Source organism: Chiloscyllium plagiosum, unplaced genomic scaffold (genome assembly GCF_037043375.1).
Source record: "Chiloscyllium plagiosum isolate Xiang-an unplaced genomic scaffold, Cpla_swu_hap1 HiC_scaffold_15, whole genome shotgun sequence".
Taxonomy (NCBI): Eukaryota; Metazoa; Chordata; class Chondrichthyes; order Orectolobiformes; family Hemiscylliidae; genus Chiloscyllium; species Chiloscyllium plagiosum.
This window is the reverse complement of record NW_028270153.1, coordinates 69513926-69530710: the sequence shown is the minus strand read 5'-3', so window position 1 is coordinate 69530710 and position 16785 is coordinate 69513926. Positions and strand designations below refer to the sequence as shown.

The following is a 16785-nucleotide window of genomic DNA, read 5'->3' as shown; positions in this document are numbered from 1 at the left end:
TAATTTATCAAACAAGAGGGTTTTAAATGAAAGCTCTTGGGCGGCACGGTGGCACAGTGGTTAGCACTGCTGCCTCACAGCGCCAGAGACCCGGGTTCAATTCCCGCCTCAGGCGACTGACTGTGTGGAGTTTGCACGTTCTCCCCGTGTCTGCATGGGTTTCCTCCGGGTGCTCCGGTTTCCTCCCACAGTCCAAAGATGTGCAGGTCAGGTGAATTGGCCATGCTAAATTGCCCGTAGTGTTAGGTAAGGGGTAAATGTAGGGGTATGGGTGGGTTACGCTTCGGCGGGGCGGTGTGGACTTGTTGGGTCGGAGGGCCTGTTTCCACACTGTAACGTAATCTAATCTAATCTAAACAATGTGATGGGGTGAGGAAGCTGCTGTAAAATCTAAGCCACTGAATTGTCAATTAAACATAAACTATTCTGACTATACCACATGACCATACCTCTCCATTACCCTTAGGGAAAGCTTTCAAACCAGGAGACCATTCATCATTTTTACAATGTCAAACTAAAATGTCAAGCTCCCTGTAATCCTGATGGTGCCTTGGAGAGAGATGAGTCAATGGAAGGAGAGCAAGCGTCAACCTCGAGCTATCACAAAATGGCCAGCTTTGATTCGATGTTATCCAGAGACAGCAGTGTGTCCAGGTAAAGGTCCCTCACCTGTTCAACATCCACACAGGCCAGTGTTGGATTCTGGGTGACAGCATAATGCTGTGGAAGTGCCCCAGTCATTATATTAAATATAATTGTAGCATGGACTGAACAATATCGTGTTGCAACATTAAAGTAGTTAGTGGAGACTGGGCAATGGTGACCAGGCAATGGTGACCAGGTGATGCTGACTGTGTCCTCACTGTGGTGACTGGGTGATGCTGACTGTGTCTGCGCTGGGGAGACTGGGTGATGCTGACTGTGTCCTCACTATGGTGACCGGGTGATACTGACTGAGTCCTCCTGTGGTGACCGGGCGATGCTGACTGTGTCCTCACTATGGTGACCGGGTGATACTGACTGAGTCCTCCTGTGGTGACCGGGCGATGCTGACTGTGTCCTCACTATGGTGACCGGGTGATACTGACTGAGTCCTCCTGTGGTGACCGGGCGATGCTGACTGTGTCCTCACTATGGTGACCGGGTGATACTGACTGAGTCCTCCTGTGGTGACCGGGCGATGCTGACTGTGTCCTCACTATGGTGACCGGGTGATGCTGACTGTGTCCTCACTATGGTGACCGGGCGATGCTGACTGTGTCCTCACTGTGGTGACCGGGTGATGCTGACTGTGTCCTCACTATGGTGACCGGGTGATACTGACTGAGTCCTCCTGTGGTGACCGGGCGATGCTGACTGTGTCCTCACTATGGTGACCGGGTGATGCTGACTGTGTCCTCACTATGGTGACCGGGTGATGCTGACTGTGTCCTCACTGTGGTGACCGGGCGATGCTGACTGTGTCCTCACTATGGTGACCGGGCGATGCTGACTGTGTCCTCACTGTGGTGACCGGGCGATGCTGACTGTGTCCTCACTGTGGTGACCGGGCGATGCTGACTGTGTCCTCACTGTGGTGACCGGGTGATGTTGACTGTGTCCTCACTGTGGTGACCGGGTGATGCTGACTGTGTCCACGTTGGGGAGACTGGACGATGCTGACTGTGTCCTCACTGTGGTGACCGGGCGATGCTGACTGTGTCCTCACTGTGGTGACCGGGTGATGCTGACTGTGTCCACGTTGGGGAGACTGGACGATGCTGACTGTGTCCTCACTGTGGTGACCGGGCGATGCTGACTGTATCCTCACTGTGGTGACCGGGCGATGCTGACTGTGTGTGCACTGGGGAGACTGGACGATGCTGACTGTGTCCTCACTGTGGTAACCGGGCGATGCTGACTGTGTCCACGTTGGGGAGACTGGACGATGCTGACTGTGTCCTCACTGTGGTGACCGGGCGATGCTGACTGTGTGTGCACTGGGGAGACTGGACGATGCTGACTGTGTTCTCACTGTGGTAACCGGGCGATGCTGACTGTGTGTGCACTGGGGAGACTGGACGATGCTGACTGTGTCCTCCCTGTGGTGACCGGGCGATGCTGACCGTGTGTGCACTGGGGAGACTGGACGATGCTGACTGTGTCCTCACTGTGGTGACCGGGCGATGCTGACTGTGTCCTCACTGTGGTGACCGGGTGATGCTGACTGTGTCCACGCTGGGGAGACTGGACTGTAGTGACCAGGCTGTCCAATGGTGGAGATCTGACATGAATTTGAAATGATAATTGAACACTGCTGTACTTCAAGTTCCATTGGAGTGGAATTAAAAGGGATGTTTTATTCTTTCACAGGATTTAGATGTTACTGTGACAAAGTTGCTCCTTATATACAGTTATGTTGTTTTTGGTTTCTTTTCAGAGAGGTCTGAAAAGTCTAAGTTTGAAGGGTTTTTGGGCCAGTTTGATAATAGCTAACAGATATTGCCTCAGGAAAAAAGGCTTTCATGTTTATGAAAAAACTCTTGTATGATGAAAAGGGAGTGGTCAGTTCTCCCAGCTCAGCTTTTCTCTGGTTTGGTTTTAGCACAGTAGTGTTCTGAAGCTGCTGGACCCAAAGGAGCAGGTCTCTCTCTGACTTCTCTCCTGTAAGACCCTGTGTTTGGTTTTGCCTTTTGTGCCAAGGGGCGTTTATGGGGATTGTCGCAAGTGTTTGGAACAGCATCGTTAAGTTGGGATGATCTGTTGAGTTTTTGAATAAGTTAAGTTATTCGGTATTCTGTTGTCTTTAGTTTGTGTTTCACTCAGTAATCTTGTAAATAAATTCCATTTTGTTTAAAACTGTGGTTCGACCAACTGCATCCCTCCTGGAATAAGCACATTACACCTACTTAAAACAACCAGCAAATTGAGATCTGGGCTACTTTCTTGAAATGTTTTGAGGGGGTCTGACCTGGCCCATAACACCATCTGGGCCAGGATTTATTAGGTTAGATTTTAGATTACATTACAGTGTGGAAACAGGCCCTTCGGCCCAACAAGTCCACACCGACCCGCCGAAGCGTAACCCACCCATACCCCTACCCTACATTTACATTTTACCCCTTACTTAACATTACAGGCAATTTAGCATGGCCAATTCACCTGACCCTGCACATCTTTGGACTGTGGGAGGAAACCGGAGCACCCGGAGGAAACCCACGCAGACACGGGGAGAATGGGCAAACTCCACACAGAGAGTCGCCTGAGGCGGGAATTGAACCCAGGTCTCTGGTGCTGTGAGGCAGCAGTGCTAACCACTGTGCCACCGTGCCGCCCACACGGATTTATTGCTTATCCCTACTTTCCCCAGAGAAAGTGCTGGTGGTTCTGTTCGTTTGATGCACGTTGAGAGAACAGAAGTAACAAGAGTAACCTCACTGTGTTAGAAAATAGCATGCCAGTAAAATCATGATGAGTCAAATTCAGAAAGCTGGTTGTGGTGAAGTTCCCTCCGATAGATTCAATGATCCTTTAGAAGATGCCTGAGACAGGGAAGTCCCGATTAACCAAACCCATGCACACTCCTATGGCTGTGCTAAACAATCCGAGTTGAGAAGAGTCATACTGGACCGTGAAAAGTCTGTGTGAAAGTAGTAGTGTTCTCAGTCAGAGAGAAAAGTCCAAATAGCAACTTGAAAACCAAGCCACACAATGAAAACAGGACATCATTAAGGAGTAGGAAATGCCCAGTTCCACCATTGAGTTGGTCACCCATTCTGAAACATGAAGCAATTGTCTTAGAAAATTTGGCATGCAGGCATTTTCTCCTGCAAGGAAGGAGGAGGAGAATGGCTGCCTTCCCAAGGCTGATATGCATCAAGATTAGATTAGATTACTTACAGTGTGGAAACAGGCCCTTCGGCCCAATCAGTCGACACCGACCCTCCAAAGAGCAACTCACTCAGACCCATTCCCCTGCATTTACCCGTTCATCTAACACTACGGGCAATTTAGCACGGCCAATCCACCTAACTGTGGGAGGAAACCGGAGCACCCGGAAGAAACCCACACAGACACGGGGAGAATGTGCAAACTCCACACAGTCAGTTGCCCGAGGCGGGAATTGAACCCGGGTCTCTGGCGCTGTGAGGCAGCAGTGCTAACCACTGTGCCACCGTGTCGCCCAAAGGCACCTCCAAGCAGAGAACACTGCCATCTCCAATCCAATTGCGCAGGTCAAGGGATTCATCTGGCAAAAAGGCTGGGCTACAAGAGTTCACCTGCAGTATCCGACGTCTGGACTAATATGGCATCTTGTTTTGGTGAAGGTGCTGCAGTTACAGCAGCATCAGAGGAATGACTCCACCCATTTCTTGAAAGCGTACACACAAGCACTTTTAACGGATAAAATCTGACTGCTTTACCATCATTTGTCAGATATTTCATCTTGAAACATGTATTTTCTGGAAGGCAGAACAAGGAGCATATTTCTGCTGTGGTCTGCATTGACACAGGTGTCACTGTTGCTTAGGAAAGCCCAGGAAGCCACGTTGCATTGTGGATGTCAAGACCATCTCCACAGAGTGCGAGGCTAACCAATTGCCTGGGTGACCTCCAGCATTTCTTGAAGCATGGATCCGGAAAGTGGACAAAATGTTTCCATGGAAGAAAACCGTTATCATTCCAGAGAACTACTCATCGCATGAGACCTCCCTAACCCCAGGCTGCAGTAAATAGAGTAAGATATCAACAAGAAGGAATAGGGTGAAGCCAGTCAGTTCAAGGACATGGGAGTTAGGAGGAGAACTTCTTCAAGGTAAGCACCCTTGCAAGAGGATTTGCAGTAAGGTTAAAATCAACCAGGCAAAAGTGAGGACTGCAGATGCTGGAGGTCAGAGTCTAGATTAGAGTGTTGCTGGAAAAGCACAGAGGGTCAGGCAGCATCCGAGGAGCATTCCTGATGAAGGGCTTTTGTCTGAAATGTCGATATTCCTGCTCCTCGGAAGCTGCCTGACCTGCTGTGCTTCATAGCACCACTCTAATCTAGACTCTGATCTCCAGCATCTGCACTCCTCACTTTTGCCTAGTTCAAGGATGTGGTCCTTTCTCCTCCCCTACTGGAGACTGGAACTGAAATTTTAGCAGAGACAACCACGGAAAATACACTGAGATAAATAACACGATATGCTGCACAACAGAACCATCAGATGTGGGAACTGTGCATTGCTGAACATATTTCACCTGAGCACCTCAAGGAGGCTGTTAAACCCTGAAGAGACTGTTGAGTGCCTGTTTTTCCTCCCCCTATTCAGCACAGTACAGGCCGTGGCAAAGCTTCAACATTACACAGTGCAGTACAAAAACACTCAGGGGGAGTGTTTGACTGCATTAATGACAATATATCACACCTGTCAAAAAACAGCATGGTCATCAGAAAAACATTCCTCCATTAATGTTCATTACCTTTTACAAGATAAGGATATTTTAAGGTATGAACAAATGGTAAAATAAAGACATTTTTCAAATATGTACCTTGTCACTGTTTTTGTCTTTTTAAACATATGGTTCATTTGTCGGAAAGTCAGATCACATTGGGCTTTTTAGCTATCTCTAATCTGTCTTTAGTCACAATATGCATTTGTAGTGGGTATAATTTGTAATTTTCGTGTAATTACATCTCCAAGATGTCAGTACAAGACTTTCTCCTGACAACCTCAGTCTGACAGTGATCATTACATCTGCCTGGTGACTTGTCTCACCAATTCAGCTGATGTGAATATCTAGCTGTTTTTTTTTAAGCTGTTGTGTAAGTTCTTCCAGAATTCTCTCAATTTGGCAGATTTAGATTGGAAAACTGTTCATGTCAATCCACTGTTCAAGAAGAATGACAGACAAAAACTAAAGCAACAATATCTGCTGTTCAAAACTTCTGAGCATCTCTCATTAAGGATCCGAGACTGAACTGTGAGCGTTTTCAACAGATTTAGAGGGAGCCAGCATCATCTTGTAAAGGGCAGGTTGTGCCTGATGAACCTTATTTACTATTTTGAAGAGGTGAATAAAAATTGGACAGGGTGTCGTCTTTGGATATCATTTACATGACATGCAAAGATAATTCAATGAATTCAAAATTTTGAAGTGAAAAACAGGAAATTTAGAGCGGATTTGTGGAAAGATATTTTGCCTCCACAGAGTGGTGCCGATCTGGAAAGCACTGCTTGGGATATAGTTGAGGCAGGAACCCTCACAACCTTTAAAAAAAACGTATTTGGATGTGCACTTGAAATGTTGTTGTCCCCCTAATACGGACAGTGGGATATTTATGGCAATACCGATTTAATAAGCTGAAGGGTCTCTTCTTTAATGTATGTTTCTATGACCAACAGTGAACCATTACTCCAATCGTAATTGTTAATTTATTATTTAACTGGCCGTTTTCACTTTTCCTCCTTGGGTCACTGAAACAGTTTTAAGACTTCTTTCTAGTTCAGTCAGGAAACATCTCCAAACTCTCTCAACCTGGAGATCCCACAAACATATATGTCAGCATTGGACACACTTCATCAGTTAACATCACAGATATCTGACTCGGTATTTAGTAAGCCATGTACTTTTATTAAATTTCCCATTATCAGACAGTTAATTAATGTGTATCCATGGCAGACATCTGTTTAGACAATGGACCACGATATATAGGAAGGGGCATGTGCGCTGATTGGGGCATGACATCATTAACAATCTGACTGCATTATGCCAAATCCAACCGTCTCACCAAATGAATGACTTACATAGTTAAAACAACAATGACAGAGTGGAGAGTGATGAAACACAATCTTCATGTTGCTATGCTACAACTATGAGATTTACCCCTGGATATTTACTTACCATCACCGTAGTATTTAGAGGTTATGCTAGGAAAACCCTGCCAAACTGTCCAAGGTCTCAGAGAAACAAGGCAAACTTCTTGTAAAGTTGGAAAAATGAAGGTGATATAGGCATGGGACTGTCAAGTCTGTGTGTAGGACGGAAATCACACATTCTATCCAAGGACCCTGGATAACTACAGAGCTCTCCAGTGTGTGCAGTAAGCCTCCATTGTCCAAAGTCACAGCACCTAGTGAGCACATTGAAGAGAAGCAGAAGCCAAATTAGGAACTGTACAGAACTCTCCTAAAGTTACCCTCAGATACAGAAAATGTGGGAGATCATCAGGACAACATGCAAGACACCAACATGTGTACAAGCCAAGAAACGCCAAGCCTGAAGATGAGATCTGCAGAAGGTTAGATTGCCACATGACCCAGAAGGAATGTCAAACCACCCTTACATTATTCAGACTCTTAGACTCCTAAGCTCATAACTTTCACAATTGATGTTTCTGTGTAAATGGTTTAACAATTATCTAATGTATACACATTTTCACTCCTATTGCATGTCATTTTATTTGGGGATTTAAAGGGCACGTCGTGTTACGTCTTTAAGAGTCGAATATTCTAATGAGCCAATGACACCACATGAGCAGGAGCCATGCGATCCCCAGACAGAGAATGTCTATGTGAGTCGCTCTGTATCTGCATGTTATCAGTTTATCTGGGAATTTAACCTGTCTGAGATTTTCAAGTAAATTGAACTTCTGCTGCTTATCAGTTCTTTGAGAGTGAAAATACTGTGTTAAGAAACGCAACACAAAAATAAAGCGAAAGGATAAAACACAGTATTGTAAAATGGTGAAAAGCTAGACATAGTGAGGTCCAAAGCGACTTTGGTGTCCATTTACGCAGGGCAAACTATGTATATAGACTAGACCATGAAAGCAGGACAGACCATGTATACTGACCATCTATATGTCCCAACCAGGTACTGAAAGGAATCAAAAAAGCTAAAAGAGTGATGACCTTTAGAGCGGGACGTGTCTTAAATTGTAGGTTAATCTGACTGATTTTTATCGTGAACATTGAACATGGAGCATGCTCAAAGGGCTTAATAATGGCCTCTTCCTGATGCTTTATTCCTCTATATCTGAAAGGTGCAAATGGATAAGGCATAAGCTCCCTTAATCACTGTCAATAGTTGATGCCACTCTGGCTACCTACAGCTTCAGCTTTGCCAAGCACAGAGCGTGCTCTGAACAGCACTGTGCTGCGTAATTCATTACCTATGGGAGGATGTGGCTGCGACCTTTTGCTTTGTGCTCACTTAATGGTTCACTTTGTGCATCCTCAGTTGCAACACTGAAGTCACCATAGTGTCCTTGAAGCCCACATCCAGTGACTGTGCTGATGATGTTGAGGAACCAGTGTCTGTGGTCCCAAAACCCAGCAATCGCAACCGGTGGAGATTGCAGAAGACGCTCAACATTGACATCCCCTCCTCACTGGACTGTGAGCCTCCAAGGTAAAAAAAACACAGTACTCCTGTCAAAACTGACTGACCTGTCTTAGCTTGGAAGAGTTTGAATTGTCGGTAGTGCCTGACTAGTTACTGATGCTAGATTAGAGTGGTGTTGGAAAAGCACAGCAGGTCAGGCAGCATGCTGCGCTTTTCCAGCACCACTCTAATCTAGACTCTGGTTTCCAGCATCTGCAATCCTTGTTTTTACCTAGTTACTGATGCATCCAGTTTTATCCTCTGGCTTCCTTTTTAACTTTCTAACATGATCCATTATGAAGCTGAATCCTGAGATCCACAGTCAGTGCCGTGAGTCACCATATGTATCATATGACGTTCTGTCCATCAGCACTGCTTCACACAGATCAGAGCTGTCCTGCTCCCAGTTCCACGTCATTCTTTAGCTTGTTTGTTGCTCTAACAAGAAACTTCTTTTCCTTTCAACCTTCAGGAACACAAACTGCAACAACTCAGAAGTACCCACACCCCTCCGGGAGCTTCCTCTCCTCCTCTGCCCTGACTCCATCCCCTCTCCCAACCCCACCTCCCATCATATACTTACTGTCTCTCCTGACCTTCTGCTTGCTGATGCTGAATGTTCTGTAGTCAGTAAATGTCTCCGTTTTATCCCTCTGCATCCGCACCTTAATGAATTTCAGGCACAACATGACTGAATCCTGTGGTGCTGGAAAAACACAGCAGGCCAGACAGCATCCGAGGAGCAGGAGAATTGACGTTTCGGGCATAAGCCCTTCTTCAGGCTTCTGCCCGAAACGTCGATTCTCCTGCTCCTCGGATGCTGTCGAGATTGCAGATTAGGCAACTGCTTCGCAGGACGTTTACTTTATGTCTGTAAACTGACCCTGAGCTTCCTGTTGCCTGCCCCTTCAACACCCCACCCTGTTCCCTGCCCAACATCTCAGTCTTGGGCTTGCTGCAGTGCTCCAGGAAAACTGGAAGAACAGCATCTCATTTTCTGTTTGGGGACCCTGCAGCCTGCAGGAGTCAATATCAAGTTCGATAATCTTAGAATCTGAACATCTCTTTCTATTATCCTTTATTTGCCTCACCACACCAAGACGTGTCATGACGTGGACAGCACAGCAATGTCTGATTTTGTTTTAGATTTTCAACATCTGCAGTTCTTTGTTTTATTTTTACATTATAAAGCTTGGTGGAAAATTGTTAGAGAAAGGTGCCATTCCAAAGTAACAGTGATGCGTATCCATACATTTATGACCAGTCTAGAGGAAGCATTGCATACAAGATGCCTGGTGCTCATTCTCTGTCTCTACATTTTAAAACAGTATAAGGCATCAAAATATAATTGCTCAAAGATGTGAGATTTCTTGAGAACAACGTATATTTTTCAAAGAAACAATTCAGAGTTCTCAAAGATAATATGTTCCATTGAGAGAAACAAATAAGATCTACTCGTGACTTCAGAGGAATGATGTTAAGAGTAAATGGGGAGGTACTCACCTCTTTCTAAATTTCTCAATTAGCCACAACAAATATGTATGTTCTTTTTAGCACAAGGTTTTATGGGCGGCACGATGGCTCAGCTGGGAGCACTGCTGCCTCACAGCGCCAGGGACCCGAGTTTGATTCCAGCCTCGGGCAGCTGTCTGTGTGGAGTTTGCACATTCTCCCAGTGTCTGCGTGGGATTCCTCTGGGTGCTCCGGTTTCTCCCTACAGTCCAAAAATGCGCAGCTTAGGTGAATTGGCCATGCTAAATTGCCCATAGTGTTCAGGGGGATGTGTCGGTTAGGTGCATTAGTCAGGGGAAATGTAGAGCAATACAGTAGGGGAATGGGTCTCAGCGGGATACTCTTTGGATGGTCAGTGTGGACTTGTTGGGCCAAATGGCCTGTTCCCACACTGTAGGGAGTCTATGATTCTATGAAGGCTATACCAGTGTCTAAGAAAAGTGTAGTTATCCAATATCTGTAAGGAAACAAGAGTTTCTTGAGTGAAAGAAAGAGCAATTTTATTATTGGTTAACCCTCAGGAAAATTCTCAGGCATGCAAGTTCAATCTTAGTTACAGTTACAAACATAGTGCCCTGTGCAAAAGGAAGATGAAAGGAATTTTCAATTTAAAGTCCTTAGGGTATCCTTTAGATGTAAAGGTCTTAACCTGCGACCATGTTTGTTTCATTGATTCCTGCATCGTCAATAGTAGCAAATATTTGCAGATTTCTAAGTTCTCAAAGACAGGCTGTTTCTCTCCAATTTTTGTTCTCATCCTTATCATTCCACATTAGTTTCTAGTTCAGCTCCAGAAAGAAATGAGATAATACTTGTATTTTGATCATGCCTTTCACTAGCTCAGGACCTCCAAGGGCACACTATCCCAATGAAGGACTTTCAATGTGTAGTCAGCAATGCACTGTAGGAAACGTGGTTGTCAATTTGTGCACCACAGGTTTCACAGGCAGCAAGGTAATACATGATCAGATAATCTGTTTTAGATATTATTTTAGAGATAAAAACAGACCCCACCAGTAAGTTCTCCCATCACTATTTGAATAATACCATGGAATCTTCTACTTTCACCTTGGATAGCAGGTTAGTGTCACTTGGGTTAGCATCTGATCTTAAAGCTGATACTTCCCTGTATTGTGATTAAGTCTGGAGTGAGACTTGAAACCATAGCCATATGATTCTGAGGCAGATGGACTACCAATGAGCCATAGCTAAAATCAAGGGCTCCCGTTAACTTCTAATCCTCTTTCCAGCCTCGCAGGGTTTGTCTGTTGCTTTAATGGAATATTCTCTGACTTTTATATAAACCTGTTTTTTTTATTCTAGTACATTGATCCAGTGTGCCAGGTCGAGTAACTGGCAGGGAACCACAGAAACCATTGAGGAAGAGGCAGATGAAGAGGTCGTTAAAGACATTATAACTCCACAATCCTACCACCCACCGTCCTACAATGCAGTAGCAAACAGCTGCAATTGTCTTGACCTCTCTGAGGAGAACGTGTCTATGGAATCGGATGAGGAAACGTCAAAAATGGACCATTATAATCCTCTTAGCTGTGAGACTCATCTCCTAACAGCAAGCGATCTACTTCTGAACAAGTGAGAAGCCCCTCTTCTGTCAGTATTGATTACAAACTATGAACTTTCATGACCTTTCCCATGGGGAGTGTCAGCAAAGCTGGAGCGATAGGATGGAGGGTCATTGGGCCCCTGTGAATTAAAGGTTAGAGGGAGGAGAGAGATGGGGTTGTAGGTCAGTTGAAAGAAGGAAATGGTGGAAAATAGGAGAAAAGAAAGAGTGCTGAGAATGGGAAAAGGAAGGAGTATAATGTTGGAGGTTGGGAAGAGGAGGTAAATTAAAAATAGGAAGATTCATGTAGGAATTGGTAAATATAAAGAGAATGGGATTGGGAGGATGTAGAAGAGGAAGAGAAAGGGCAAATGGGAAAGAGCTCTAGGTTGGCATTGGTTGACACTTTAGAACTTTTCTAATATATTTTGAGTGACAGTTGCTCTGCTGTAATTCATTGGCAGTAAGGCACTTTGATACTTCCTGAGGATTCAAAAGGGGTCTTGTAAAAGGGGTGGCTCAGTGGTTAGCATTGCTGCCTCACAGCGCCAGGGTCCCAGGTTCAATTCTAGCCTCGGGTGACTGTCTGTGTGGGTTTCCTCCCACAGTCCAAAGATGTGCAGGTCAGGTGAATTGGCCATACTAAATTTCCCATAGTGTTAGATGCTTTAGTCAGAGGGAAATGGGTCTGGGTGGGTTACTCTTCGGGGGTCGGTGTGGACTTGTTGGGCCGAAGGGCCTGTTTCCACACTAAGGAATCTAAGAAAATAAAAAAAATGTACTGTAAGTCTTTCTTGGCAGTTTTGTTTTGCTTCAGGTGATATTATGAATTGGACTGATTGTTGAACTCTTTGTGCCATTAAGTCTTTAATCTCCTCTGATGTAGTCAGTTGATAGGTCAGAAAATTAAGTATTGCTCCAAATTTTGTTGAAGAGTTTAGTTTTGCACTCTTCAGGACATTTGTGATAATAGAAATGTAAATGGAAAGGGTTAACTGTAGTTTAAGAAGAGAGTTCTGAAGGGTTGGCAAGTGCACTATAATTGGCAGAGGTATTGCCATGGAGAATGTACCAATTTGAGATGACTGACAGTTAATTGCTAAGCTTCAGCAACTGCACTCCATTTACACAACCCACACTCTCACAACATTGCAACATTTGGCATGAGGAAGCATTTACAACAAGCAACATTTCAGCAACAGTTTCCATTATAAATGTTAAGAGGCATTTGTAGTAAAAATATAAAATTAGAGGTAGAAATGATATCTCAGCAGTATATCTTCTTTCTTTGTATAATCTACACTGCAGTGTTCACCTGATTTGAAGACTATTTGTAGCCTGTTATGACAGTAAAATATAGGTCATTACATCGATGAGTGTACAAATAAAGGTTTATTACAGCAAATTAGATGGTCAGTATTTCACTCACACCAAGTTGGTAAGACCACAATCTTTGGTAATTAAACTAGCTTCTGATCTTGTTTCAGGGTGTTCCATGATGTGGAACTGGAGGAGTCAGACAAATTCTACCGCAGTTTGCCGCCTCTCCTGAAGCTGCTGTTCGCCCTCTATAATACCATGGTGTCCCAGTCAGACATGTTGTGCTACTTTGTAATGATCCTCAACCATATGGTCTCTGCTTCAGTGCTCACCATGGTCCTACCCATCCTTGTCTTCCTCTGGGCAATGCTGTCAGTGCCGAGACCCAAGAAGCGGTTCTGGATGTTGGCTATCCTGTACACCGAGGTATGAACAGGAAAACTGATTCTCAGGCAAGGGATAGAAAATCCTTGAAACATTGAGCAGTTCTTGTTGAATGAAGTCATGATTTTGAAAGGGTTGATGTTGAAGTCATATAACTCCACCCAAACTGATGCTGTCACAGTCTTTGGGTGGCAAAGTTACTCTTGTATGAGATCCTAATAGAGTCACAAGTGACATATCTTGCTCTTGCCACTTCTAATTATGCCTAACTGGTTTATGTTAATTGTAGCATTTGCTGCCTTTAAATATACTGTACCTTGTGGGGCGGCAATGGCCTTGGATCATCCAGAAACTCAGGTAACGTTCTCGAGACCTGGATATGAATCTCACAGATGGTGGAATTTGTGTTCAAGGAAAGTATTAAGGATCTACTGATGACCATGAAACCATTGTCAATTGCTGGAAAACCCCATCTGGCTCAATAATGTCCTTTGGTAAAGGAAATCTGCCATTCTCCCCCAGTCTGACCTACTTGTGACTCCAGACACACAGCAATGTGGGTGACTGTCAAATACCCTTTGTTGAATTAGGGATGGGCTAGCCGGCAATACCCAAATCCTGTGAATATCTTGCTGTGTAAGACAGGTGCCTCTTCTTGTTAAGAACTCTATGGTCTATCGTTTAGCACTGATCATTCAACAGGCCCTAAGACTTAACATGGAAAGGATGTAGCAAACTATTCCAACAACAGCCCCTGAGTGGTTGGTAACCAAACATTTGAACATACTGTCAGGGGTGGTATCTGAAAATAAAGATGCAGATTTGAATTCCACTTGGCCTTGACTTTTGATGGCAAGTGACTTTACCACTTCAAGACCTTAACCACTTTAAAAAGACATGTAGGCAGACAGCCAGCAGCTGGAATGTGAAATTTGACAGTCTGCAGTAGTTGGAGGAGCAAGATCAGTGTGAAAACAGCCCTCCAAAGAAGCTAGGAGAAAGTGAGGACTGCAGATGCTGGAGATCAGAGCTGAAGAATGTGTTGCTGGAAAAGCGCAGCAGGTCAGGCAGCATCCAAGGAGCAGGAGAATCGACGTCTCCAAAGAAGCTGTTCACCTCCGAGCTGGTAAGTGGTGGTGTGGGGGAGGACAGCGCAGCTTAGAAAAACATTCAGAGGCACTGGGAAGGGGCCGAAGCTAGAGAGAGGAAAGCCCTGCAATTGAAGGCTCCAAAAGTAAAGTTAGAGACCCATGAGGGACTGGGGGACACTATGACAAAGACCAGATATGGAAGGAAAGGAAGTGAAAAGAAAATTCTCACTTATCAGAATGAGCATTGATATCATTGTGAATGGGCTGCACTGGGCACAGATGCAAGGGACAGAGAAAGCACCAGAAAAGTAATTTAACCGGACCCTGGAAGAGATATGAGTGTGGATTTTAATTGAGGGGTAAGAGGCAAAAGAAATAGAAGAATATGAACATAACAGAAGAAGGAACTTTGAACAGGTTTAAAACTGTTAGAAGATTGAGAGACTTTGGACTTAAACCAAGTCTCTCAAGGAAGAATTATTAAGGCCCTAACAATACCTTTATTAATTATGCATTAAACTGTCGATTCCATGTTCCTCCATAGTCTGGTCAGCGCTCTACTTCATCACTTTTCAAATCAGTCATGGTGTCATCTTATGAATTGTGGGATTGTCCATGAAGGATTTTCTATGGCTGTCCCTTGTTCACCACTGGACTATCATGGATACTAAACCTGCAGCCTTTTCCAGGTCTATATCTCTTCGTTCTCAGCTGAAGTTCCTTAAATTGTTTACGGTCCCTGACTTATTACTACCTGTTCAATTTAAAACTCCACAATGTTTTAGTTGCTACAATGACTGACTTCATCCTTTAGGTGTATCATGAAAGCATTATAGATTTTTGGTGCAAAGATTGGTTAATGTGTGTGATTGGCCATGATCTAATTGAATGACAGAATAAGCTGGAACAGCTGAATGGTTTCCTTCTGTTCCAATAAGAAAGTGGGATATGCAGGACCAGAATTGAGTTGGAATTCAATTCGACCAATAAGATTCAGACCTGTGTCTCCTGACTTATTTTCTCCATTCAAGTTGTCAACATCCCTGGCAGTGTCAACATGTATTACCCATCCCTAATTCCCCTTGGGAATGTGGTGGTGAGCTGCCTTCTGGAACACGTCAGACCAGAGCTTTATTCTGTAGCAGTTTGAAACAATTGAATGGTTCAGCTGTTTCAGAGGGTGGTTAGGAATCAACCAGACTGAAGTGGATCGAGAGGGCAGACCCAGTAAAGAATTTCCTACCTTATCCCGAAGAACATTAGAGAACCAAATGGGTTTTTTTTTAAAATGAAAAACAAGTACTTTCATGATCATTATTAAAGAAGTTAGTGTTTTATCCCAGAAATATTAATTTACAGAGGTTTTCAATTTCCCCAGCTGCACTGATGCGACTTGAACTTGTGTTTCAGGGGTGTGAGTGTGATCCTTTGGATTCTAAGCCAGTGTCATGACTCTTATGCCCAGATCTGTCTAACCGCTGTAAGAAAGCTAGCATCGCATCTGCACAAATGGACAATTCCACTAAAGCAGGCAAGAGCCACAGAGGGGGAAACAAAGATGTGACATTGCAGTGCTGTGAGAGGCAGTCTCCTGAAGTTGAGGCAGAATCATCAGCAATACAATGTGCATGTGGTTATTGGTATCCCTAACCCAGTGGGTTGACATATTAACTGCATCTCCTGCATAGTGTCCACACCATTCATTGTGCATTAGGGTATTTTATGAAAATGAACAACACAAACATATGACCATGGAACAGGAGTAGGCCGTTCAGCACTTTGAGCCTTCAACATTATCATGGGTGATCTAGTTGTAACCTCAAATCCACATTCTCCCCTAACAAGACTCTACAAATATAAGGAATCCAAGTATGACCTTCGCAGAGCCATTCAGACAGCCAAGGAGCAACACCGATCCAAACTAGAGACCCAGACAGACACCCGGCGACTATAGCAAGGACTGAATGACATCACAAGTTCGAAAAAGAGACAGTACAAGATAGCAGATGATGACACATACCTCCCAGATTGTCTCAACTCCTTCTATGCCTGCTTTGAGCAGAATTTAGGCAGAGAGGTAACACCTATTCGGACAAGTCCTGATTAACCTATCTCAACAGTCACTGCAGGAGCAGTCAGATCAGTTTTCCTTCATGTGAATCCAAGGAAAGTGATGGGACCAGACGGAGTACCAGGCCGTGTACTCAGAGCATGCGCAGATCAACTGGCAGAGGTCTTCTCGGACATCTTCAACCTCTCCCTGCAGCAGGTCACTGTCCCGGCCTGTTTCAAGAGGCCCACATCATCCCTGTGCCTAAGAAGGCTCATGCAGCATGTCTCACCACCCTAACTTCGGTGGTCATGAAGTGCTTTGAAATGCTGGTCATGGCATTAATCAACTCCAGCCTCCCCACTACTCTTGACCCACTCCAATTTGCCATGTCAGATCCCATGTCACTTTCCCTTCACTCCTCCCTAGAACATCTTGACACCAAGAATAGCTACACAAGAATCCTACTCATTGATTACAGTTCAGCCTTCAACAGTATTATCCCCTCAACTTAG

The 16785-nt window shown here is 44.6% G+C and overlaps 1 protein-coding gene across 1 annotated transcript in view; it reads left to right on the top strand.

Moving 5' to 3' along the window:
• Positions 1-16785, top strand: part of LOC122559893 (piezo-type mechanosensitive ion channel component 2-like) — a 222866-nt gene that overhangs the window by 124839 nt on the left and 81242 nt on the right. Inside the window, exons 24-26 of the mRNA XM_087994623.1 lie at positions 8203-8373; positions 11182-11454; positions 12913-13171. Of these exons, the coding sequence (XP_087850749.1) occupies positions 8203-8373; positions 11182-11454; positions 12913-13171 (703 nt within the window). The remainder of the gene's footprint in view (positions 1-8202; positions 8374-11181; positions 11455-12912; positions 13172-16785) is intronic.